The sequence below is a fragment of the Daldinia loculata genome (assembly GCF_022478755.1).
Source record: "Daldinia loculata strain CBS 113971 unplaced genomic scaffold F4817scaffold_87, whole genome shotgun sequence".
Taxonomy (NCBI): domain Eukaryota; kingdom Fungi; phylum Ascomycota; class Sordariomycetes; order Xylariales; family Hypoxylaceae; genus Daldinia; species Daldinia loculata.
In genome coordinates, this window is record NW_026054941.1 from 7,667 (window position 1) to 32,567 (window position 24,901).

The 24,901-nt window shown below is 43.9% G+C and overlaps 6 protein-coding genes across 6 annotated transcripts; 2 read left to right on the plus strand and 4 right to left on the minus strand.

Moving 5' to 3' along the window:
- Window positions 1-1,219: 1,219 nt before the first annotated feature.
- F4817DRAFT_352652 (uncharacterized protein) lies at window positions 1,220-2,579 on the minus strand. The gene is made up of 3 exons (XM_049305257.1): window positions 2,140-2,579; window positions 2,020-2,077; window positions 1,220-1,963 (listed from the first exon to the last, which is right to left on the minus strand). The coding sequence occupies exons 1-3, from the start codon at window positions 2,446-2,448 to the stop codon at window positions 1,518-1,520; spliced, it is 813 nt and encodes a 270-aa protein (XP_049154199.1). The 5' UTR covers window positions 2,449-2,579; the 3' UTR covers window positions 1,220-1,517.
- A 110-nt stretch (window positions 2,580-2,689) lies between these two features.
- Window positions 2,690-4,141, plus strand: F4817DRAFT_352657 (uncharacterized protein). The gene is made up of 2 exons (XM_049305258.1): window positions 2,690-3,319; window positions 3,380-4,141. The coding sequence occupies exons 1-2, from the start codon at window positions 3,230-3,232 to the stop codon at window positions 3,800-3,802; spliced, it is 513 nt and encodes a 170-aa protein (XP_049154200.1). The 5' UTR covers window positions 2,690-3,229; the 3' UTR covers window positions 3,803-4,141.
- A 4,458-nt stretch (window positions 4,142-8,599) lies between these two features.
- F4817DRAFT_320735 (uncharacterized protein) lies at window positions 8,600-11,339 on the minus strand (the record flags this gene model as incomplete). Its single annotated transcript, XM_049301215.1, has 2 exons — window positions 8,600-9,313; window positions 9,387-11,339. 2 exons carry the CDS (start codon window positions 11,337-11,339, stop codon window positions 8,600-8,602), a joined length of 2,667 nt encoding a protein of 888 aa, XP_049154201.1.
- Window positions 11,340-17,404: 6,065 nt separating this feature from the next.
- F4817DRAFT_352667 (uncharacterized protein) lies at window positions 17,405-18,578 on the minus strand. Its single transcript, XM_049305259.1, has one exon. The coding sequence runs from the start codon at window positions 18,215-18,217 to the stop codon at window positions 17,690-17,692; it is 528 nt and encodes a 175-aa protein (XP_049154202.1). The 5' UTR covers window positions 18,218-18,578; the 3' UTR covers window positions 17,405-17,689.
- Window positions 18,579-19,191: 613 nt separating this feature from the next.
- F4817DRAFT_293505 (uncharacterized protein) lies at window positions 19,192-20,662 on the minus strand. Its single transcript, XM_049299714.1, has 2 exons — window positions 20,094-20,662; window positions 19,192-20,029 (listed from the first exon to the last, which is right to left on the minus strand). Exons 1-2 carry the CDS (start codon window positions 20,269-20,271, stop codon window positions 19,431-19,433), a joined length of 777 nt encoding a protein of 258 aa, XP_049154203.1. The 5' UTR covers window positions 20,272-20,662; the 3' UTR covers window positions 19,192-19,430.
- Window positions 20,663-22,352: 1,690 nt separating this feature from the next.
- Window positions 22,353-24,892, plus strand: F4817DRAFT_293556 (major facilitator superfamily-domain-containing protein). Its single transcript, XM_049299715.1, has 3 exons — window positions 22,353-22,968; window positions 23,041-24,117; window positions 24,264-24,892. The coding sequence occupies exons 1-3, from the start codon at window positions 22,575-22,577 to the stop codon at window positions 24,566-24,568; spliced, it is 1,776 nt and encodes a 591-aa protein (XP_049154204.1). The 5' UTR covers window positions 22,353-22,574; the 3' UTR covers window positions 24,569-24,892.
- Window positions 24,893-24,901: the final 9 nt, after the last annotated feature.

Consider the following 24,901-nt stretch of genomic DNA (forward strand, 5'->3'; position numbering starts at 1 on the left):
TTTTAACATTAATTTATCAATTTAATAAATCTTTTTTTTTTTAAAAAAACTTTTTAAATAACTTTTAAAACCAACCTATTAATTTAATAAATCCTTTTACATTTTTATAAAATTAAAACAAATATTAATTTAAAAAAATAAAAAATTAAAAAAAATTAAAAAAAAATAATAAAATAAAAAAATAAAAATAAATCGTTAAATTTTTTTAAAATATAATTAAATAATTACTTATTTAATATACGTTAATATATTAAATAATTTTTATACAATAATTTTTAATTAAATGCGTTAAATATTAAAATATACCATTAAATTAATTATTTAACATTAATTTTATTTAAATATATTATTTATTTATTATATTTTCAATTATATAATTTATATATTTAATATTTTTATATTTTAATATTTTATATATTTTATTATTTTATTATTTTATTATTTAAAGGTTTAAAATATTTTATTATTTTATTGTTTTAGCGGTTTTATATTCTTTGCCCGCCGTTTAATCACCACTCGCAAGACAATTACATTGCCGCATAACTGTGCCACGTACATACTAAACGTGTATCTCATTACGTGGTCACTCTAAGCCAGATACGAGAGCCTACAGCTATACATAGGTACTGAGAATGTCCTTTATTCTAGACGTATAATCTAAAATCCTGGCAAGCGAATAGGTAACTTCCTTCCAGAATATTAAGGTGGAATTACTAAAGTAAGATCAATATTCCTAACTTTCCTATCGTATAATAAATCACATGCATGCCTTTTTTAAGCCCCACAAAAGAAAAACCGCCTTATTTGCTGCCCGAAGATATAGCCTCAATTTTGCCACCCGGAATGAAGTAAGTTAACTGGTGTTGAATGGCCTTTAGGGTCTACAGGACTGCCACCTAGTTGACTAGGGCACATGGCGCTTTTACCCTAAGAACTTCGTTTGACACGAATTACCTGACATAGCCTGCTTCCAAAATGACGCGAAGCTGAAAACTTCGCCACTTACCATGAGAGGTTTGGGCAGCCATGCTGATGTGGCCTGAAAAGGCAACTAATCATACTACGAAGTACGAGGCAATGAAACAAAAGTTTCCCTAATCAGGGCTGCTCATTCTCGTATCCAATAATTAATTTGACGCCCGTCATCTACGGTATTGACAACACACATGTTGATGCAGGCTGAGAAATATCTTCAACGCGTTGTCATAAAAGAAGTAAGCCAATTGGAATGTTTATCATTTATATCCAGAACAATTTATCACTCATATCCAACAGCCATCATGGTAGGTAGCTACTACGTAAAATAATAGGTTAAAAAGAACGCCAGCGTAACATCCAACTAAGTGTTAAGCATTTTCCAAGACAAGGCACAGCATGACACGAATACATTCCTCAGACCTAACTGTTGGCTATGCCATACCAGTTGTCTCTTAAACGTCAACTCTTGTGGTTAACCCAACAGTATAGTGCTTCGCCGCTTGATACGGCGTTGTGCTGCTTTGGAAAAGCCCCCTATTTCATTTCTCAGTGTAATCCATACTTTCCAAAGCATTTGATATTCGATCGCGAGCCTCGCCACTAAGTGCCAAGTCGCCAGTGTCAGTAGAAAGTTCCAACAATCGTCTCTTCCAAAAGATCCAGCGTTTGATACTCAGCGGCTCTTCGGTATCGCAAAGTGGCCCTGTCATCAATGCACGGGCTGTGCTGTCGTCTAATTGCTCTGTGGAGTTCATCTCTTCGAACAGCACAGCTGCACAATGTATAATCCATTCCGTTGCCACCCATACCCGGCATTCCATTGCACCGCCTGCCACGGGGGGCTCCTCGAGTGCCATGGTAAGTTGCCAGATAGGGAAAACGAGCCAAGGGGCAAAGTCCGTACTGGTAATCCGAGCCACAAAAGAGTTCAAGTTTTTCCACTTGATAAATTCTTCGGGCAGCTCTTCACCCGTTTCTGTCGGGTCTAAAATGGTATTAGCATAACCCCCTTTAACTCTTGTGAAGCATTCATATCAGTACCATTCCAATTCTCTCTTAAGCGCATGGCCAAGTCTGGAAGGTCTTTCCACATGTATGCCTACTCGGTCAAAATTTGTTAGCACGATCTATAATCATGTCCACGATATTCATATATCTCACTCCGTGCTTAGGAACGTGACCCTCTTGGCGGCGGAGATTTCCTAAGGATTGAACTAGAACGTCTTGCCATGGGTGGTCTGGGGAAATGTATTGGACCATTTCGATAACCACAGACCAGATTTCCCAGAGATGTCCACCAGAGGCCGTATTTTCCTGCTGGGAGTTGCAAAAGAACTGGATATCGCTACATAGCTTGGTAGCCTTTAACTGTGAATCGACTGGGTACTGAAGGGTTGCTTTGAGAACGTTCAACATAGATTGTTCGCAAGGAGTTAGATTTGTTTCAGCGAATTGAAAATTGACTTCCATTTTTACGGTGGTGAATTGTGAACTGTTGACAGAATATGGCGGGATGAATTACTAGAAAATGATTTGCAATATAATTTTCAAAGTGTGTAAAATGTAGGCTGTGATCTTTTAAGTTGGTGGGACTAGGTAATACTTAAGAGGTGGGACATAAAATGTGATGCAACAGTCGATTACTTAAAACGATCATCCGTGGTCCTGTATTAGCCGTACCAACAGATGTTTCACATACTAACATAGGTACCCAAGCATCAACTGCGCCATAATGCCTCGATCATAGCCTCTGTAACTTTGCAAGGGCGCTTATTGAAATCGAATTACAAGCCACCTTTCTGATGTTGGTTCAATTAAGCGGCCAAACATCCTTACCAAGACAAACAAAGAAAACATAGTATCACAAAAAGATGGCAAGGAAGCGGCTGTCCAACAGCAAAGTTGGTGATAAAATAAACCTTTTCGATAAAATAGCTCGACAAAACAGCTTGCAGATAACCCCGGCACTCGCTCAAATAACCTATATAACTTCTAAGCGCCTTGACCGAGAAGGTTAGTTGTTGGGTGTACCACTTAAGGACTAAAATAAAACGAATAGATACTTGAGTCCTAATATTTCAGCGGTTATGAAGTAACGTCAATAGCAGCTACTAACGGATTTTCCCAACATATAATTAACAGCTGGTCGCCCGTGCAATACGAACTTATCCTTCACTATGTATAGTTCTACCTTATTCATACCAACCTCTTCTAAGTGTACTTTCTACGCATTCTGCCTTTCCTCTTCACCATGGCTTCGCAATCGACAACCTCCAGCTCCTCTAGCTCAGCTCCGCCTGGCCATACACCTGCTCACCGTATACCCACAGATTCGTCTTATGTGTGTATATTTACGATCTTCCACTTCCTCTAATATTACCTTAATCTAATATCATAACAGTATAGTTTCAATGGGAACCCGTGGGATAGGCGGAATCCCGAGTCCCAAACGTGGATGTACGCTCGGGAGGCGAGACAACAGCAGTCAGGTCTGCCCGACGGACAGGGAGTCCCGTATCCTTCCTACTTCGGAAACGGTGAGAGGGTCCCTCTGTCAACCCCCGGCTCCGCCTTAGCGCCAAGCGGGCGACATGGGTGGCTTCATCATCCCCTTATTCCAGGGCGGACAACTACCTGGACTCCTGGGAGTAATACACGTCCGGGAGGCGTACGTAGTATCTATACGGATGGAAACATAGTTGAATTCGATGTTGGGTACCACGATGTGAGAATCGGGACTACTGGAAGGGGATCTGGTAAATTTGCGGTAGCGAACTACCACTCCGCGGCAGCACCACCACCTCCCCGGACCCGGACCACATAATGGCAATTCATTCAGGATAATGTGTCTGCAAGGTGGCCGTGATGAGTGACTATTTGACTAGTCTTTTCTTGTTTCATTAATGACCTTGGGGATATATTATATACCTATGCTTGGATTATTAGAGGCGAGAAGCTGGGATGTTTTATATCCTCGCTCGGGGAGCTCACACATACCTTAGCCAACACGGGCTGTTAGCATGTATGCATGTGAGTCCTTTGCTCTAAGCGTCTTGGTGGTCTCGGAGGGTTGAAATCGCGGACGTGTTTCTGAACTGTCAGATATTGTGGTTTTGATTAGCAGCTTCTATGAGGTTCCATGTTGGGTATTTGAATATTCAGATCTATTTTTATTATACGGCTTTTGACTACAGACATATGAGGCTCCCTTTCATCTCTATATGAATCCATAATGTATTGATATGTGAGCGATATTGCGAGTGGGGTGTCCACTTCTAAGACGGGTTTGTTTGGCTGCTTCCTAGGCGGACATGTATGTATGCCTCAGGTAAGCACTTGTCTGCCTAGGTAGATATTATATCTGGCTATTTCTAGGTAATTAGGTTCGTCTCTTTCGTCATTGGTAATTGATAATTTAATATTATCCCTATTTCTATACCTTTATATGATCATCACTTAATCTTAAACCGGACCTTTCAACTCAGCCAGCCGCGTGTTATTCTCAAAATAGCACTCATATAACACAGCACAGTTATCCGGCGTTCGCTACTTTTAAGGAACGAAAGATATCGGAAAAGCTCGGAATTTCTCTTGGGAATACCCGGTACCCGAAAACGCTTTCTGGAATGATCTTCCCGTCACTGTTACGCGGAACGTTTTCCAGAGCTTCACCCAAGACGATGTTGAGCGATTAAGTATAGACCCCGAGAGTACGCTACAGAAAGAGAAGAAGCTCGAACTGCTCGCAAATATCCTTGACAAGAAACTGGCCGAAAGGGATGCTGCCGCCTCTCCTAGAACGTATTACGACGTGGATTATAACGGATAGGATATGCTTTGGCTCGCAAAAACCGCAATTCAGACGGAAATAGGTGACGCTAATTTCGAATAGACGGTGCGTATGATGTGCGACCGGAGAAAGGACAAGGCCAATCTCTCGCATTGCCATACTCTTACAGGTTTACTGTTGGAGCGTAATAAATATTCCGAGGCGGAAGAACGAAATTCAAAAGTAGCCCGATGATCGAATTAGTAGAAATTCCCCACAGGCACTCTGGGCAAGTAGAATCGTTATTGAATCCACGTGGAAGCAGGGCGCGGCGCGACAACTTGAGGCGAAGACTTAATTGAGGAAGCGAGGTTAATCGTTGAACAGATGAGGGCCAGCCCATTCACTGCCTACCAAGATGAGGAGAGAAAACTTATAAATAAACTGGTAAATCGACTTAATGAGGCTTAGATGAACTGAATTCTTATATCCTTTGGTTCAGGTATTTAACTGACATGTAGCAACTAGTTCACTGCGCCTCTTATTAATGATATGAGTCGTACCTATTCTCATTTCATAGGAATCCAATCTTGATGCGTTTCCCTTGTAAGGAAAATTCTAGTAGACACTTCTAGGTACCTAGGCAAATAATGCATTTTATGATAATGGTACTTTACTTCCGTTACTCGCCATTGAAGCTTGTTCGTATAGCGTTCCATCATGGTGGCAGTGCTCAAATCTATTCGACGCCGATGGGCATGATGACCGCGACCAACGCGTTCGTACTACCACCTCGATGGTCGGGAGTTACCTAACATACACAGTTAATAGTACGGAAAGCGGTTGCTGTCAAGGGGTAGCACCTAACTAATTGTGCGCATATATAGCAATGAGGCGGTGTTTATCTAAATACGGCCTAATTCATACTTGTTTAATAGACACAGCCAGGAATCCAAGCTGAGGATTTGGACACATGCATTGGTTCGTATTTTTATCGATTCATGGATTAACTGATAGGTACGACAATAGATCTCACTTTAGTAATGGTTAAAAGGAATGATCATATTGTAATGGCGTATTGATCTATTAAATTGAATATGTAAGATGAAAAGCAAACACTAGAGTGTGCTTTAAGAGTTATATCACCGATCTAAATTCTATCTATCAACTAACTAGTTCGTGGAAGTTGGGCTGGGGTAACAAAATGAATGCTGAAGCAAGTAACCTAAAGCAATGAAAAATATTAAATAACGTGTGTGTAGATCTATAAACATAGATCGCGGTCAAGGCCATTGACGAATTTATCAAAATGCCCGAGTTTACGAGGGGTTATTGTGTCGAATTTTTTCCATGGCCCAAATAGGAAAGTAACTCAATGGGCAGTATATGGCACGTGCGCAATTATGTAAACTCGGGCATATTGTGCAGCCCGCAGGGCTGCCTCCAGTCCAAACAACGTCTCGTACGCTACTGGATTAAGTCCATTGTCAAACACATCAACATCTAATTTGTGAATCATCTATAATGTTATAATATTGAGATTTATATCAAGGAGTTAAGCATTTAAATTTGAGCATATTGTTCGCAAATCTCCTAATGTTCGAATAAAAATACCATGGATACCTAGGGGTAGATCTACTAGGATTGGCTATAGAAGAGGCGCGCAACGCCCTCGAAAGAGGATAGGGGGCCAGGCATTAATAATTCAATACACTTATCCTGGCATTCACTTTATGTATGACATCCATCACGGGTATAAATCTAACAGGTATATATTTTATTTCTATGATGTGAGCCATAGCGTGATATTCAAATGGTAAGGTATTATATGTACTATGATACAGCATGGAATACGCCATCAACCATATTATTCCATCTAATAAAGCCGATCAGTCCAGTTCATTATAAGTAGCATCGGGTCAGCATTTTTATAAACACTGAGAATAATTAGCTATCAGAACAAATGTAGATAGGCCAAGAGGCGTATGTAGTACATACCGTTAAACATCTACCACCGCATTGCTACCATTTTGACGAGACGTAAGCTCCTGGAGTGGAACTGTGGTTGATGCTCTTCGGGATTCTTGTGCCCGTATGATGCTGCTAACGGTACTATATGATCGCAGCTTGAAGTTCTCGTCCTATAGTAGTGCGGCCCCTGCCCCATCGAAGACGGATGGTATCTAACTGTACTTGTCTATACGCATTAATGGATAGGCACGCCTTCGTGACTGTTCCGTAGTCGCTTGCCTGCTGCCGGAAGCCCGAGGAACTAGGTGGTATATACCAATCCGGACGCCGAGCTCTATATAGGCCACCTCAGTTATACCTACCGAGATATACGACTTCATCCCGCTCTCGAGATTATTATAGTTACCTAGGTATGGATCCGACGATTAGATGCGCCTGCATACCGACATGATTGGTCTTTATTCCAACATCTAATTAATTTGCTAATTTTAAGGGCTACTCTCCTAGGACTTTATTTCCTACAGAGTTGCGGTACGTGCCGTTCTCGTTAGGTGCCTCGTTCACGTCTCAAGAATAACACTGGCCCTTGTAGTGTCTTACTTCATTTGCTATATGTGCATTGATAAGCGATGTCAATTACGAAGTAGACCACGAGCCATCGCTAACCAGATGAACGTTTGGTTACCTTATGCAGTTCGCCTTCCGATGTAGAGTTGGGCATACCCTAGCTCGGTAGTTGAGAACGCCAGGCGAGGTGTGACAACCCATCGTCCAGCCGCGTAACTTGGCAAAGTTAAAACTCTGATCTCTCGAGTTGTACGAGAAAGAACCTTGGTTCCGTATACTGTCACTTCTGTCCGTTTCCGGGCATGATCTGGCCGGACATATTGACACCCTAGAGGATATAGACATAAGTTGAGTCCGATAGTTCTCTATTATCGGTTGCAAAGCCGAAGTAAAGCTTCCCAGCCGCTTTAGCAAGCTGATTTAATCGTGCTGCGGCACCTTGGATGGCTAGGAGGAAGACTGTCGGCGTAAAGATACAAGGAGTAGGGCAATGATTAGTGTCGTGGTAACTGGCCCGTTATTACACTACTGCCTGAAGCTCTGCCCCACGATTGGCCTTAGAATATACGCGTACCTTACATTAGGTATCTAGGTATATATCCCAAGACCTCGGATTCAAAATTGAATGATGGCAAGGCGATGCTATGTTTCCGTCGCCTAAGCAGTATTTTCGAGGCTCTAACTGCTGACGATAGCATAGTCACGTCGGGGCGATAAGATTGCGGTCAAGCTGGTCAGGTGTAGACATGGCGGACGGCATTGGTGATCGCGGAGCGGTTTAGAATATATGAGGTGTGTCGGGGTAGTCAACGAGTACTCGTGCAAAGCATTTCCTCTCAGTGATAAGCTACGCCGGCAAGGCCAAGAATTTCCTACGGTCACAGCACAGTGGAACAAACTTGAATCGGATCCGAAATTAGAATAGGCAGCTGTCTTTTTTAATACTACCACTACCTCATACCGATATACACCGTCATGTAATCCATAAAGTCCAGGTCATAAGATAAGCAGGAGTCTAGGAACAGTGATGCCTCTGCCGACAATGCAACCCGAACGCCACCTCGTGTCGCCAATTATGTGCGTCGTACAACCTCATTCTTCCGCTAGGAATGCATTCTATTAACAAATTTATGTCCTCCCCGTTGAAAATGAATACCCCGGGAAGCCTCTAGCGAGAATCCAAATAAAACTTTTCCCAACTTGCCTTGTTAGGGTATCAATCCAATACTCCAATACCGATGATAGTAATCGTAGGTCAAATTCGAAAACCGTTAGCTCCTTTATAAATGCTGAGTGGTGTACGAGGGTGCCCCATTAACCTCTGCGCTCTAGTAAACCCCCGGCCATGTTCAGCGTCATAGGTATTGCTGGCCGTTGAATTTCCAGGCTCCTGCTCGGGACCATCCTCCCGCCCGGCGTCCTCGGATGAGGTACGTTTACCCGTCCGCTCCGCTCTGTGAGCCTGCTAAGCGTTTCGACTGCTTCGTCCGCGCTATCCGAATCGCCGTCGTCGTAACTAGCCAACCTCGTAAAATAGTCGGCAAGACCGTCTACGCTGGGCGTTCCGACGACGACGTCGTATTGCGGCGGCGGCGTAGGCATGGGTGGCGGCGGCTCGTCGTCGTCGAAAGCCGGAGGGTTAAAGCTCGGACACCTTAGGAGATGCATAGGCCGCGGCGCCCAAGGCATATAAGACTGTCTCTGTACGGGCTGCGAGCCGGCTGCTGGATGCTGCTGTATGTGGGCGGCCGGGGGCGGTACGATTCCGGGAGAGTCGGCGGAGGGTATCGTACCTGTGCTAGACGCGGGGCTGGGGCTCGTGGCGAGTATCTCGGCGTCGGGACAACCGCAACTCGCCTGCTGGCGATACATGGGCTGGTCGGCGCCCGAATACTCGGGCAGAGCGGTGTTGGCTTGTGTGGCACGGCAGTTAAGGACGGTAAAAGGCGAGTCGATGCTAATCTCGAAATGCCGACGCCGCTTGCCCGCGGGATCTTCGGGATCGAGGCGAGAGATGCGCATGACGATCTGCAAAGAGTTAATTATATACTCGCCATCGTACGATAGGTTTCGCAGGGGAGATCTTGGGAGACAATCATACCTTAATCCAGTGATATACGTTTACATTTTTCCAACTGCAGTCGGGATGCAACCGCAAGCTCTTGTCTTTGGCCATCTGCGAGCAGGTTGGAATCTGGACGTTCATCTCGATCTCCGTCGATCCCCAATAAGCCTCCAACCCCAAATCTAGATCGCCTAGCAAGTTGTCCGTAGGATCGGGCAGCGGCTGGGGTGCCGTATGCGCTCTCGAGGCCTCTATACTCCGCCGCCGTTGCGCCGCGATGCGCGCCTCGTGTCTCTGATCCGGGGTCAGCTCGCCGCCGCTCAGAACCCTCACGTCCGACGCCTCGAACTGCTTGTCTAGAGGCTTCCCCGCCGACTTCTCCAGCAGTAATATCTTCCGTCCCGGATCCTTCCGAGTGACCCGTCGATCGTTTGTCCAATACTCGACGGATTCGGTCACGAACACTTTTAGCTTGTGAACCTGCACCTTGGCCAACGGCGTCAGTTTGAAGGCGATGGGAATTTTGGTGCCGATAGGAAAAGATTTTCCCGATATCATTATGTCGTAATGCAGCTGATCTTCCCACTGCCTACTGATAGAGATGGGCTCCGTCATTTCGAGGGACAGCTGATCCGGGACGCGCACGATGCAAACTTCCTTGGCGCCGTGGAGATTTGGTTTGAAGGCGCCGGCTCGCTCTACGATGGCCTCTAATTCCCATTTGACCGATCCAAATTGGAGTTTCGTAGTCTCGAGTTGATGGTGGTCGATGGGCAATTCGAAAGAGTACTCGTAGGTGCCGGGATAAAATATTTTGTATGTCTTCTGCTGCACGATATTTGGATTGGGCGTGTCGCCCTTACCGAAGCTACGAGACTGCACAGACTGAAGCGATAATCGCTTGTAATCACGGGCTGTTAGGTGACCGGTAGGTCTATTCTTCAAGGCTAAAGAAATTGTCGACTGGGAGGGAGATGCGCCCCGGCGACCGGCAGCGTACTCGGCGTTCCCCCGAATCGAATACGTACACTGGTTCCCAAACTCGGTCTCCCCCGTATCGTGCGCGGCGTGGAAGAACGCCAGCACCTGAGTCCTAAGCGATTCTTCCTCGAACTGATCAACTTTCATCGGCGGGATACCTTCCGGCCATTCCGTCCTGGCCCTGCCGTGAAGCTTAAGGGTCACGGACTTTATCTTCACATTCTTGGATACGTTCAGCTGTAGTTTACCCCTCAGCAGCGCCGTGGAGTTGGCTGCGTCGTTCCGAGGCTGGCCGTCGTGCTCGAACCCGGTAAGAAAGACGTTCGGCTCCGCCAGGATTATAGAACACGAAACTCCGCTTCCGCTCGCCACGGGTTTTGGGACTTCGGTTACCGAGCTCATTATGCTTTTAGCTGAGCGCACCGATATTATACTATTTCGATGCGAAGCGTGAGAGGGTCTCGCCAGCATTGGCGACTGAGCGGGGGCCGTCATGACGGAGGTTCCTAGCATCGAAGGTGCTGTGGTGGAAGAAGGAAACACGAACATGGATTGCGGTCGAACAGGCGGATTATTAGGTGTGCACGGTCTCGGAGCTAGTCTTGAATTGCCGGAGACGCTAGGAGGCGTAGGATTGTCCACAGCCACGTACTGCGAGAGGTGGAGCTTTAAAGGTCCCAATACCCTCTCAATTACCCGCCGCGGTGAGCTTTTATATCCGGATGCGTCGTCCTTCTTTGCTTCCGCTCTATTGCTCTTCTCCTTCCTAAATTTAGACGACTTGGACTTGACAAAAGGGGGCGGTCTTAAGTCGGGGGGTGTATAGCCGGCGGGATAAGATACGATATGGATAGACTGAGGTCGACGCTGGCGTGGTCGGATATGCGGGGTGGGTAGGCTCGGAGTTGGGCGGTGTCTCCGTTCTGAAGACCTCGGCCTATAGTAGACGTTCCCAGCTACGGGGTACGCGTATTGTTCCGGGCGATCTGGACCGCTTACGTCTGCCATGATGATGCTGTTAGGAATAGAGAACTAAAAAATATTTGGCCGCCAAGAATGCACAAGGGGGAGCGAACGGTTCTCCCGTCGTCTACTTGTTGAGTCGGATGCGTGCTCAAGATATGCTTAGCAAGGCGCATGCCAGGCCAGCGGGGATTACACGACACGGACGAACGGGATAGCTCCGAATCATGCGGCGACAACTTGTGCTAAGCAGGAGCGCGTGTGATGATAGAATTAGATGTTGATAGGCATCGTAGGTTAAGCGTGGCCAGGAAAAGTAGGCCACAAGGCTAAAAAAAAAAAATAGAATAAAGAGAAATGGAGCAGGCTGAAAAGAGCAGTACGATGGTGTTGAAGAGGAAGGGGGTTAGAACCTACAACAAGGTGAATCATAACCAAGTCATGATTGACACTGGGGGGACCCAATTGTAAGTGATAGGCAAAGTGATAGGCAAAGTGATAGGCAGTAAGTGATGGGCAGGGCTAGATGGCTGGCCAGGCTGCTGAATAGAGCAGAGTCAAAAAAGTAAATAGCCGCTTAGAAGGAAATACCTTGGGTTGGAAAGTCCAGGATGTGCTGCGAACCATACGTTGTGTCCCCGCCTAATGCGTGTAAGATGTAGGTAATAAGAAAGCAGTATCTGACTGGAACGCAACGGCGAGAAAGAAACGTTCGCAGCGGGAGTAAGACTATACAATACAAGATACAAATGCGGGTGAATTAGGGCGGACTGGATGCGGTCAAGGAGGTAGTATGATGTGGTCGGCTGGGTGTTGAGCAATTATTGGGGGTAGGATTTCGACATTATTCGCTAGATTTCTTTCCTGTCGGTGAGAGTGGGCGGGATGGCTGTTAGAATATACCCTTTTGACAGTTTGATGCGATGTTGAGGAAATGCTGGTTGACCAGGTTTAGTAGCAGATGACGGTATGTCACTAATAAGTTTCCTATGATGTATTATTTCCCAGGGTAAGCCCCTGCTGATGCTGTTTACACTAACACCAGTAGGGTTAAGCCTGGAAATCGTTGAAGACTAGTGACCGCGGCGCAGTCGGCATTTGCTTAGGTACGTATATATGATCTACTACATGGTATGCAGATTCCAAATTCCAAATGCTTAACTGAGGAAACTCATCAGTATGTATATTTAGCTGCGCAGTATTTTGGCTCTATCGTGTCTTCATCATGTATATACTTACAAGTCATAACCGATAAATCACAAATATAAATGACCACGCTCCCATAACAGTATTTAAGATAATTTTTCATGCTCTTTAAAATATAATAAAATAAAATAAATGCGACAGCCCGATTACATCCTTGTCTCGCCCAGGTTCATCCCGAATGTTCATCCCAAATCAGGAATTCGTGGAGGGGCCAATATTTCGATTTTTATACCAATCAATCATGTGAACGTTCAGATATACATAGATCCCCACGTCACAAGCAAGCAAGCCGTGATCCAGTAGATGGCGATTATCTTGGAAGATCCCTGTAAAAGGATATGCGGTACCATACAATACCGTAGCCGACAGCTTTTGGTGCTTAGCTAGTGTAATTCATGTAATTCTTCACAGGGAACTCAATTCATGCTGACATGTATGAAATGAGACGAGGCGAGTCGGAAACGAGATGGGCATTTCCGGTTCTAGTCCGAGAGGCCAAGTCACACCGCATACAAGGTAGATATGAAGATGAGCCGAACTCATCCGTCATGACTTTATGTTGGATGTTGGAGATTTCAGAAGCCGGGCAAGGCAAGGCAAGGCAAGACAGACGCTATCTTATCCGTCTCTTCCGATCAACACGCTAGGTACCTACACTAGACGAATATCCCATGAGAAATGCCGGAGAACCAGTCTAGCCTTATAATGCATAGAGTCGTTTCGCTATTTTCTTTGCGGTTCGACGATTCTCAGCCCGTTCAACTTTAATTTGAACTGACTCATGCGCCTGCGCGACATTCTAGATTGGGCAACATAGATGCGGAACGTTCGGCAGCTCGCGAGGCTTCACAGTCGTCATCACCGACAATCGGGATGCCGCGAGTGGTACTGAACGCTGACATGCAGCCCAACGCCTTAATACCGGGCTCCCGCATTAAGATGAGTCTCGGAAATCATCTAGCTACCTGTGTACCTCCTAAGCCACCTAATGACAAGATTCGTTCGGTATTTATCACGTGTAGTAAAGGAAGCGTAATTTAACCTGACCCCGAACCCCGTATGCCTCAATTTACATAGCAAACGTGCTTCTATGTAAAAAGAGACTACCTAATAGAGAACGGTCTGTCGTACAGGGTATGTAAGACATGATCAAAAATGTTGCCTGCCAAGACATCGATCGCATCGATCACATCGTACCGCCCCCACCACTTCTACAAATACTAAATAATAACGATGAGAATCAAGCCAAACAGGCGTCCAATAGACACTCAGTAGAAGCTAAATATGAACATCCACGATTCGTAACGTATATTAAACGTACGATTTCGAGCAATATAATTCCAGTTGCTAATAGCTAGAAACGCCTCTTTGATTATGTCTCGCTTCGGCTTCGCGCTTGAATTCTTCGTATGTCTTGTACTAAGAGGATATTAGCAACTTGATCAACTCTCTTATATTTTATTAGTACTGCCACAATTTTTTCAGCCAATCAGATCCTTAGAATCGCCCCGCAGTTGGCGACTTTTTCCTTTGCCATTTTATCGCATAAGGTTTAAAACACATGCAAATAAAATAAAAAGGTCATGTAAAACGCGCTTTATTTAACGATACCAATTATTAAAGTTTTTATATAATAATATAATAAATTAATTGATTTTACAAAAAATTCATCGGACGTGCGTTAAAGTGTGGTTAGTTAATTAAAGGTTAAAGTTATTTATAACCGTAAAAAAACACTTTTAAAACTATTTATCCGGGTGGGAAAAGTTTTAAAATAAATTAATACCATTTTATTAACATTATAAAAAAAAATTAAAATAATTTATTTAAACAATAAAAACTCACACGTTTTATATCGGATATTATTTAATTTAAAAATTTTAATTATTTTAATAAAAATATTTTTAAAGTTTTAAATTTAATTTAAATATAATAATAAAAATAATAATTTGGTAAAGTTAAATTAATATTATTTTTTTATTAATATTGTATTTTTAACAGTGTGTTAATTACATAATTTTAAAGTTACACGAATAAAATGTATATAATATATAATCATGTTATGTTTATAATAAAAACATTAATATAATACACATTTTAATATAATATTAATGGCACCATTAATATATTTATTTAATAAATATTATACATTAAAAAATATATATATATATATATTAAATAAAAATTAAAAAAAGGCCATTTTAAACACTTTTTATTTTAAAATGTTTAAAATCGTTTATTTTTTTATTAAATCACGATAAAATTTAAATAATTACAAATTAAATTATAAATTAAATTAAAAATCAGGTTATAAATTTACAAGTTATTTAAATTAATTACAAAACATTACATTACATTACATTATATTACGTACGCGTATAAAAAAGTAATTTATTATTTTATATAAAATATATTAAAACATTTACTTTTTTTAAATTAATTAAAATGTTTTAAACTATTAAAAATTAATATATTAATTAAATTATTATATTAATAAAACTTATTTAATATTAACGTCATTAAATAAATAAAAGTTATTATATTAATTATATTAAATTAAAATTAACGTAATAAAATAAATATAATAACCGTATTAATAAACTTTATTATATTAATAAAAATTACTTATTATTAACGGTAATAACATTTTATCTTTAACAGTTTTTTTTATTTTTACAAATATTATTTTTTTTACAAAAGTTTTTTTTTTATTTTAATTTTAAAGCCATAATAACACTTATTAAAACAATATAAAATTAACAATATTAAAGCTATTTTAATCAACATATTATTTTTATAAAAAAGGCCTGTGCTAAAATGTATGGTTAGTGCATGTATATATTCTCACGGAAAAGATCGGAAGTAACGTTAGCATTTTTTTATACAATTATAGTATAGTTCTGTTAACAGGCTTTCCCCGAATTAACATTATAGTACATTTCAACATTCTAAAGTCATACTGTCCTAAGACCCCCCCCACCCGGGTAAGTAGGTAGACACTCCCCCCGTAAGCGCCTGCGCGAACGGGTAACGCAGCTAGTTTTGAATATGCGCCTTGTTTGATATTTCAATGCCGCTTCTTGCAATACTGTTCTAGCGCCAGGCCAAGTCTTCCGACCATACCCCGGTATACCACCTGGGTTAGTAACTATTCATAGAGCCCTTTTGAAGCCTTTTAAAGCCAGGTCCACAACTCGTGATCGTTCCACCAAAGCCAACAACCGCGGCTAGGACACATGTGATCGAGTTTATCGTACAGGCCAGTACCCTTCGCATCGTGAAGGAACCAGTAGAACAGATAGGCTCAAACGAAACCCAAATGTACAGAATCATTCTTCTCCATTTCGCCCCGCCATCATTCATGATATGCGTCTGCTTATGCGTTCATCTCATCTCACCCAAAAAGGATACCGGAGCAGACAAGCGATAGCTACCTAGCCGTTTCCGCTGCTTATACTTATTCTTTTGAGGTGCCATCTAGCTCAGGAAAGCTACATACGAGGCCCAACGCGGAGGTGATAGCATTGGGAATAGACGAGGAAGATGTGGCTTCTCCATCTCCATCCTAGTCATGAAGGTAAAGTCAAGCAGGCGCCAGGCCATTCTTCTTTCACTTTAAAGTCCGCGTTTCACCCTTTTGGAATGAGAGACGCTCGGCTGCGTTATTTATCATCTCATTTATCATTATTCTGTATGTGAGGATTGTCATTGGTCTAATAACTTTTTTATCTAAATCCCTTAGGCGTAAAGTTAACCACTTATCGTGATATTCGTGATATTGCGAGGCTATTATCCTACCACTCCTACAGCTTTGATACATTATAAAAATATGCTAGCATAAAGTGAGAGTAGCCTATTTTATTGAAAGTGAAGATAATTAATATAGCTTTTGATTCAGTAGCTCGGAAATAGTGTGGGTGTCTTACCTCTCGTAATTGGATAATCGCTAAAGCTAGACTGGCTCGTAAGTCCTATATGATAAGGAGATAGGTCGTAGCTTGCTCATTATGAATTTACTACCGTTGCTAGCCGTCTCTTCTAGTTTAGAAGTAAAGATAGAACTACTATCAAATGACCAAAGTCCACCAACCTTGTCTCGTCTTTCAAAAGTAGCTATGTTGAATCCTTCCTCGTGTAAATTCTTCAACGTCATTAGTCCCGCAGCTCCTAGGTATTCGATTGATTTAGTATAATAATAATTGTGAGGTGCGTCCTGTAATTAATACCTAGGGTGACGGCTGTAACCCTATGCCTTCCATTGCTCGAGAATTTCTAGCTATTAACGTAGACGTCAGTTATGCTTATAGTTTACCCACTGCGGCCAACTTTTATATACGTACCCACGAATGTCAAAAATGGTGTAGGCATATGTAATTACCTATCCTATGAAGTACGAATTAATCACAAGCTAAGAGTCTTGTAGATCACGAGGTTAACAGATACTGCGGAAGGAGGTGTACTCTTCAAACTTCCCTATATTATCCTTACAGAAAGACAGCAACTAATAAAAATCTGCTACATTATCTGTTCAAGATATCATGTTCGACATAGAACATGCGTAAGATTGCAAAGACGATATTATTCTATCGTAAAAAAGATGATTATAAATATAAGCAATTTGGCTAGTTACTAAAAAATAGTATTTTACGTACGTACAAAAGACATAACTAAATTAGCTATACTATCCTTCTATCGCCTATTACATATTACACGTAAGTTAAAGATAAATTCTTTCGATTCTGGAGCAATTATTAGGAGATAAGGTTAGGTACTTACCTTACAGAAGTGCTTTCTTAGTATTCCCAGACAATAAAATACAATATATTCGAGGGAATACAAGTTCTAAGATTTATTTATGCCTATCCTTGAGAAGGGGTTACCACCTAAGGAAAAATTAGGCGCGTGATAAAAAGAGCTTCAAGGCTCGTAAAATAAGTGCAGATTATAAGTAATGAGTGTAAATTAATATTGTTCTCAGCTATGGTAAGTAGCCAAGTCTATTTTAACCTCCAACACCGATATGTAAATAGTGCGATGCCCAAATAAACCACAATATACCCGATCTTGAAATACAGTCGCTTCCTTTGGCGGATCACGGAGCAACACGGCACCGCCTACCCGGCATATAAGCTTCCGGTTATTAAGTTGGAAATATAAGGGTCACAAGCGTTTGTGCCGTGGGTATTTAATCAAGAGTCGAGGCTGTTGATGTACAGGCAGTCCGATCCGCCTTCGACAAACTCAGTGGAGCCGAGCGATCCAATAAACTCGCAAAGTTCTCCCTGAACGAAGTTCACACCGTGGCAGAACCAGTAGTCGCCGTCCTGCCTCTCGCTCAGCTCGCCACGCTTAGCCTTCTCGAAAGACCCAGTGCAAGCCTTCATGCAGGAGTCCAGACTGTCGTTCTCCGGTCGGATCAAGGTCTGAGAGGCGACGGCGGGGGTGCACTTGGTGTCGCATCGAACTAGACCGAGGTACGGGTTTCCGAATGCCGGGGAGTCAGAGCTATAAGGGGGGCATTGGCAGAAAGAGTTGTAGTCTGGGTAGCCCGTTGTCTGGTTAGGGTTGTCGCAGGTAGTTCCGGTTGATTCGGACGCCGTCACAGGTGTGGGCAAGTCATCTCGCCTCAGCACGGCACCTCCAGCAGCAGCGGTGCTAGCCAAGGTCGACAGTAGGCAAAGACCAAACCAGAATGAGGTGCTGGTTTTTCGGAGCATTTTGATCGATTTGATTAGGTGTTGATGAAGCGATTGTGGGTAATAAAACGAGAGTTGTCTGTTTTGTTGGTGAAGAATTGCAACTTTCGAGCGAAGACTGCTAGAACTTATATATCATGATCAACTACTGTCTGAATCTCACGATACGCCGGGAGGCTTTGAAGATCTCAGCCGTTAACATCCTGACAAGGAATCGTCAATGGATCTACAAATAGATAGTACTGGTGCTCTGATTGGTTATCCTCTGCGAGCTGTTATAAAACAGCCTATATAAATCGCAGTTCGCCAATTCATGCGCAGCCCAAGAATCCTTCGGTTATCGGCAAGGCCATGCACAATTGGCGAAGGCGATCAATGAAAGCGGTGCCAAGCGAGTTGGAGCTACATAAAACATACATAGCCCCAATCGTCCAGCTTCTCGGTAGGGTAATGTAATACGACGACGAGCCAGTAAGCTACCAGTTACCTCACGACAATTTTGTTACTTACAGAGGTTTCATTTCTTTGCATTCAACTTGAGACATTGCCAACTGTGCTGGAAGTACTACACCTCTTGAATGGAGTGCAACGTTGCGGCTAAGTATAAGAACCTGCCACTCTCGTACGTAGAAAGTGTTCCGTCCTTCTACTGAGGCTCATGACACCTTGTCTAACAAGGGCATACGAGCTACTACAGCCGTGCCATAAATTCTTATTGGTGCCTCGCAGCGAAGTTTTGGCATCAAAACGTTGTATAGCTAAGACCAAGCCCTAAACTAGTATACGACGAGCTTAGCGTAGGCTATTATATACATTGACCTCTATAGTAGCGTCTTAGCTGACGCTATCACCGACCGGGTACGCATTGGACGTATATACGACGCGACACGCCGAAAGAGACACAATCGAAACTTATAACATGTTTTGCTTGTCCGGTCTAAGAATAGTTCTCTACTAAGGTTACATTTTCATAGAACTCTAGGGAAGCAAATCAATTATAGAGGTCTTGTCGTATTGCGGAGGAAGGATAGTTTATTAGCTGTAATAAATTCATCATGCATACCACGTATTCTTAATCCAGTCGGTTTATCGACATTCTTAGCCATCGCGTTTCTAACAATCTTGATCCTTGGCTAATTCTAAGAATATTCAAGCCGTATCCGTGCCACATCAAGCCACACTCTTATTGGGCAGCTTAGGTTGTGAATCGTATAATCTTCAATCATCATCATCATCATTTTTGCCCTTTATGCGTATCCTTCCCGTTGATGTCTCTGCGGCCGTGACTCGTTGAAAGATCAATGTCGTCTGCGCCGTCGAGCCATTGCTCCATCTTCTCGTATAACTCCAACCGTGGTATATCTAAAGACCCAGATTCCGGACCTTGAATAGTTGGAAGAGAAGGGTCGATATCGTGCCCGAGTGTGCTTTGAGCTGCACCAAGATACTTATACCCTTCTGGGTACCTGTCGAGCGCATCCTTGGGGAAGCCTGGACAAGCCTTGCCGTCGACAGGAACGAGTTTGTCTTTCTCGTATATTAGCTTGACGTACTTAACCTTCCAGGCATTGGTATCCGAGTCAAGAAAACAGAAGAAATGAAACCGACAGTCGCAGTCCACGTCGAATATGACCGGTTCGAGTCCTACGCTGCTGTTCTCTCCAATCTTAAATCGTTGGGTTATAGTTGCCTTCATCTTGCCAACTGCTCGGAGCGCCGACAAGTTGAGCTCCACAAGAGTACCGCATTCGCGATGCATGATGAAGTCGCCGTTTGACTTTCCCTCTTTTGACTTTTGGATAAAGTTGTCAATGGGCTGACGCTTACTCCACGCTGGACGAGACTAATTAGCCATGCTATGCTCCCACAGTCTTAATATCAAGAGACGGTTACTCACTCGTCCAGACGCACGCGTCATCAGAGAAAAGGGAGCGGAAATTCTTCCACTCCGATGCGTCGCGGTATATGGGCCAGCCCTTGCACAATTCGGCCACAGCTAATCTCGCTAGGATGTCGCTCTCTCTACCGTTTATGTGGGAATAAACTTTGGCCTGAGGATCGTCTGGAGTAGTCATTTTTAAAAGTATTTTATAATGCTCAAGATAGAAAGATGATAGAGGGGATATATATAAGTAGGATTCAATTCTGCCGTGATATGACCGAGAGAAAGATGTAGAGATTACCTTTTCTAACTGCTGCTCTAGCTAGACACTCCCAGCCATGTAGGTGGGATATCGCAACCTTTAATATAGCCCGTCCATCATCCCGTGCGCCTCGTAGCAAATTTTCTTTTTCTTCGCCAAACCCGGAGATATGCGAAAGCCTGTCCTCGCCCGAAGAGGCGTTCTGCTTGTTACGGCTCGCACGGGAGGTCGTCAGGCCTGTAATACCGGCCTCGCCAGTAACTGGTGATATTACGGCAACTAGCCGCCAGCGTACTCGCCATGACTAGGGGGAGACTGATTTAGGCGTCTATAGCAATAGATGTAGTAGTACCCAGAAGTAACGATTGAATTCTTCGCCTACTTAGGTATATAGGAGGTTAAGTTCTGGTTAGCCACCAAAAGAATAGCATATATGGGACCTAATTATCAGCCTTACAGAGCTAGTTAATAACCCTACCAATTTTTAACACGGCCTCTTCAGAAGTACTAAAATCTAAGAGAAGAGCGGAAATATACCCAGGTCCATTACAAAGCAACGATGCGCTTCGTCCCGTCTTACCGGTCGGTCTGCCCAGGCACTAGAGACTGGATGGATATGTAAATTGTAAACCAGGAGAATCACCTAGGTCGATACACCGACACGTGTTTCGTGGTAAACGCATCCGTCACACCGGAAGGCTGCGTCGAAGAGGCCTGCATGAGATCAAGATCGGTTTTTCATCCGACGGGTCTATCAATCGCGGTCGAAGCGTTCCCGTCCCGTATAACTGTTCAATACCGTGCTAGCGACATCTGCTCTGCCAGAAAATCCATGTTTGTTGGTGAGGCATTCCACAGTGTCTCTGTAAGATCCCGTTCACTCGGTAACTCGCATTTTCCACGGGATAGCGTAAACGGTATCCCGAGAGATATTATAGTTGAGTTCGGCAGCCTATCATCTCTTCGACATAGGCGACATTTTTGATAGCGAAGGTATTGATGAGGTCCCGGGAATCGTCTTTGCGCCGACTCGGTATCGTTCATCTGTTGAATTAACCATGTTGCTTCCAACATGTCAAATGTATGAAAGTGGCTTATGATCCTTTTAGTATCCAGTTTCAAGGAAAGGGGGCGGGGCAGTTGGTTTCTACGTGGGGGGCTTTTTAAATGGACGTTCTCTACGGAATAATCCGTAAATATTTAGTAAGATTGCTTGCCGGGGGAGAATCCTCCAGGCTATTCATAGTGCCGGGAGTTTGGTGAGAAATCATACCCACCCTTGCCACTCTTGAAATCATTGCAATGAGGGCCCTTGCATCTATTCTTGCATATGCCAAGTATTTGGGCTCCGATCACATCTGAAGAGATAATACCATAGTTCTAAATTATGACGTTACTTACACAGTATATCATGATCAAATTTACCCAAGATGTCAACGTGATATTATTTATAAGCATATGTCTTACAGAGGTAGCTGTTAAGACTTCAACATGGCATACGTGAACTGCGCAATTACGAGTCGGGTATAACTAAACCGCTTTGGACTTAGGGTCAAGTGATGTATAAGATCCGGTCCGGGCCGGTATAGTACTTACGGCATCCATACCTAATATATGTAAGCAGACCTTTATCAATTGTAAGAGTAAGCGCGAGTAAGTCCGAGATCAACTTAACCTTATCTATCGGTTTCCGATGCATCGCCGGAAATAGGCGATCTATACATGATACATACATGGAATCGACATACCTACCTAGGTATGTATGCGTGTAAGATCCTTCTTTGTTCTCACGGTGATCCTTGTAAGAGACCTAGGTAGAAAAGAGATGGGAAAGAGGCAGGTAAACTTCTTGCCTCCCCTGTACTAAGAACTTACCAATCACTTACATATGCAGTATCCACGATGTGGGATGTGGGCATCTACATAGTAAGATCATGTTTCTAATATTTTCTGGCTTCTGACGAGAGACGGCCCTGTCAAATTTGTTGGCGCCGAAAAATTGTCTCTGTCCTGCCTAGCTCAAATGTAAGCATCGCTACATGGTGCTCTTTTCTTCTTCTTCTTATTCTTATTCTTCTTCTTCTTCCTCTTTTCACACTCTGGGGAGATTTCTCTCGTACGTCCGAATTTGTGTACTGGATTTTGCGGCGGCTCGGTCCTACGAATCACATCGGAACTCGTCAATCTCTTAAGCACGTCAACCTTGGGACGCCACTAAATTTACCTAACGGGGGATGACGGTTAGCGAACACGGCGGCGTTAGCTCTAGTGCTTCTAGCGCCACGGCGGCGCCTGTTACAAACCGGGAGAATATTATTATGGACGAACCGGTAGGGCTGTCGCGTGATGATGCGGTGCCGTCACAGTCTAGCAGGACTTCCGATCCGGACGGCTCGTTCCTGGTTAGCCAAGCCGGAACCCTGTCCCCGATGCAAGACGACTCCTGGACGAGCAGCGACGAAAAGGACAGCGGTGACAGGAGGATGGATGAGCAGGTAGAGGAAGAGAAGGGTACCAAAAGTCGAGACTTAGCGAGGACCGACACGAACATGTCTATCGCCGAAACGCTTTCCTTGCCTCGGGAAATCCTATTCGTCCTTGTCATTTGCCTTGCGCAACTCTTCACGCGTACGTCCCTCGCTTACACTGCGGTGAAATCCACGACTTAATTCTTGTCCTAGCTAACGATCGTATGTAAAGAGAGTGGCCTTGGTCAAACCATAAGCATCATTCATACAATCGGTGAACATTTCGGTATCACGAATCCTGGAGAGCTAAGCTGGTTCATGGCCGGCTACAGCTTAACCATAGGCACATTTATCCTTTTCTCGGGAAGGCTGGGCGATGTCTTCGGTCACAAAACCCTGTTTCTCTACGGTATGGGTTGGTATTCCATCTGGAGCATTGTTTGTGGGCTCTCCGTCTACTCGAATCACGTCCTTTTTATATTCGCCCGTGTTCTACAGGGAATCGGCCCCGCCATCATCCTTCCGAACGGATTGGCTATCCTTGGTGTCACGTACGCCCCCGGCCGACGTAAGGAGATGATATTCGCCATTTTCGGCGCGATGGCACCGACTGGCTCTGTTATCGGCTCGCTATTCGCTGCTATCCTTGCTCTTGCCTGGTGGCCTTGGGCATTCTGGGCATTTGGCATTGTTCTCGCCGCAACCGTCGTCATAGGCTACTACGCTATCCCGGAAGCTTCGAATAGGCATCATGCCCAGCCCAAAGGCTTCAAGAATACGCTACGAGAGCTCGATCTTATAGGGACAGTCCTCGGCGTGGGTGGTCTCGTCCTCGTCAATTTTGCGTGGAATCAAGCCCCCGTTGTAGGCTGGGATAAGCCTTACGTTTACGTTTTGCTCATCGTCGGATTGCTACTTCTTGCCGCGTTCTTCGTATTCGAACTAAAATTCGCTCAATACCCTCTCATTCCTTTCAACGCCTTCTCCTACGAAGTGTCCTTCGTCCTAGCTGCTATAGCATGTGGGTGGTCTTGCTTCGGCATCTGGTTCTTCTACTCCTGGGAATTCCTGCTCGTCCTTCGAAGAGTGCCGCCCTTGTTGGCCACGGCGATGTTCATTCCGACTGTTATCTCGGGAATATTTGCCGCCCTTTTCACGGGTTATACTCTGCATCGTCTTAGACCGCCTGTAGTTATGACCATGGCTCTCGTTTTCTTTACGACAGGCATCATCATCCTCGCGACCTGTCCTGTTGAGCAGGTCTACTGGGGCCAGTATTTTGTCTCTGGCATTATCATGCCTTGGGGGAGTAAGTAACATTGGCAGTTCTTTTTTACCCCTTTTTATTTATCTTGGGAAACAGTACTTCCCTCCCGTACTAATCAAGGACTTGATGTTCCCCGCAAATAACTGAGCCCTAAATTCCTTATTAGAAGTAACTAATTCTCGGTATAGTGGACATGAGCTTCCCCGCCGCGACCCTCATCCTCTCCGATGCTGTACCACGAAAGCACCAAGGCATTGCTGCGAGCTTGGTTAATACCGTAGTCAACTACAGCATTTCGTTAGGGTTAGGCTTCGCAGGTACGGTCGAGACGCAAGTCAACAAAGGTGGGGAGACCCCAGGGGATATCTTAAAGGGATACCGAGGGGCGTACTACATGGGCATCGGGCTTGCGAGTGTAGGCGTGCTTGTGTGTATTGCCTTTGTCGCTAAAAGTAAAACCCGAAAAAATACTACTAGCCAAGATACGCCTTGAAAATTTGTCATAATCCGGACGGTTTTATGCTACGCTACGCACCTCTTACTATTCCCCTTGGGCATATTGACATTTAAGGGAGCAACGCAAGTTACCTTATATAACCCGAATCTGCTTGGTGAACCGTGGGCTATTTTCGTTAATACGTCGGCAATATTAAGAGCAACGCAGGAAAACCTAGACGGTCGAATCCTACGGTGCTGGGTACTAGGAGGTACCTAGGTGGCAATATCTCCTATTTAGGACATGCGATAGATTACGTTGCCTCGTATTTACGTTCATACGAAGATCACGATACTTAGAGGCGGCAATACTCGATAGACGTGAAGGCGT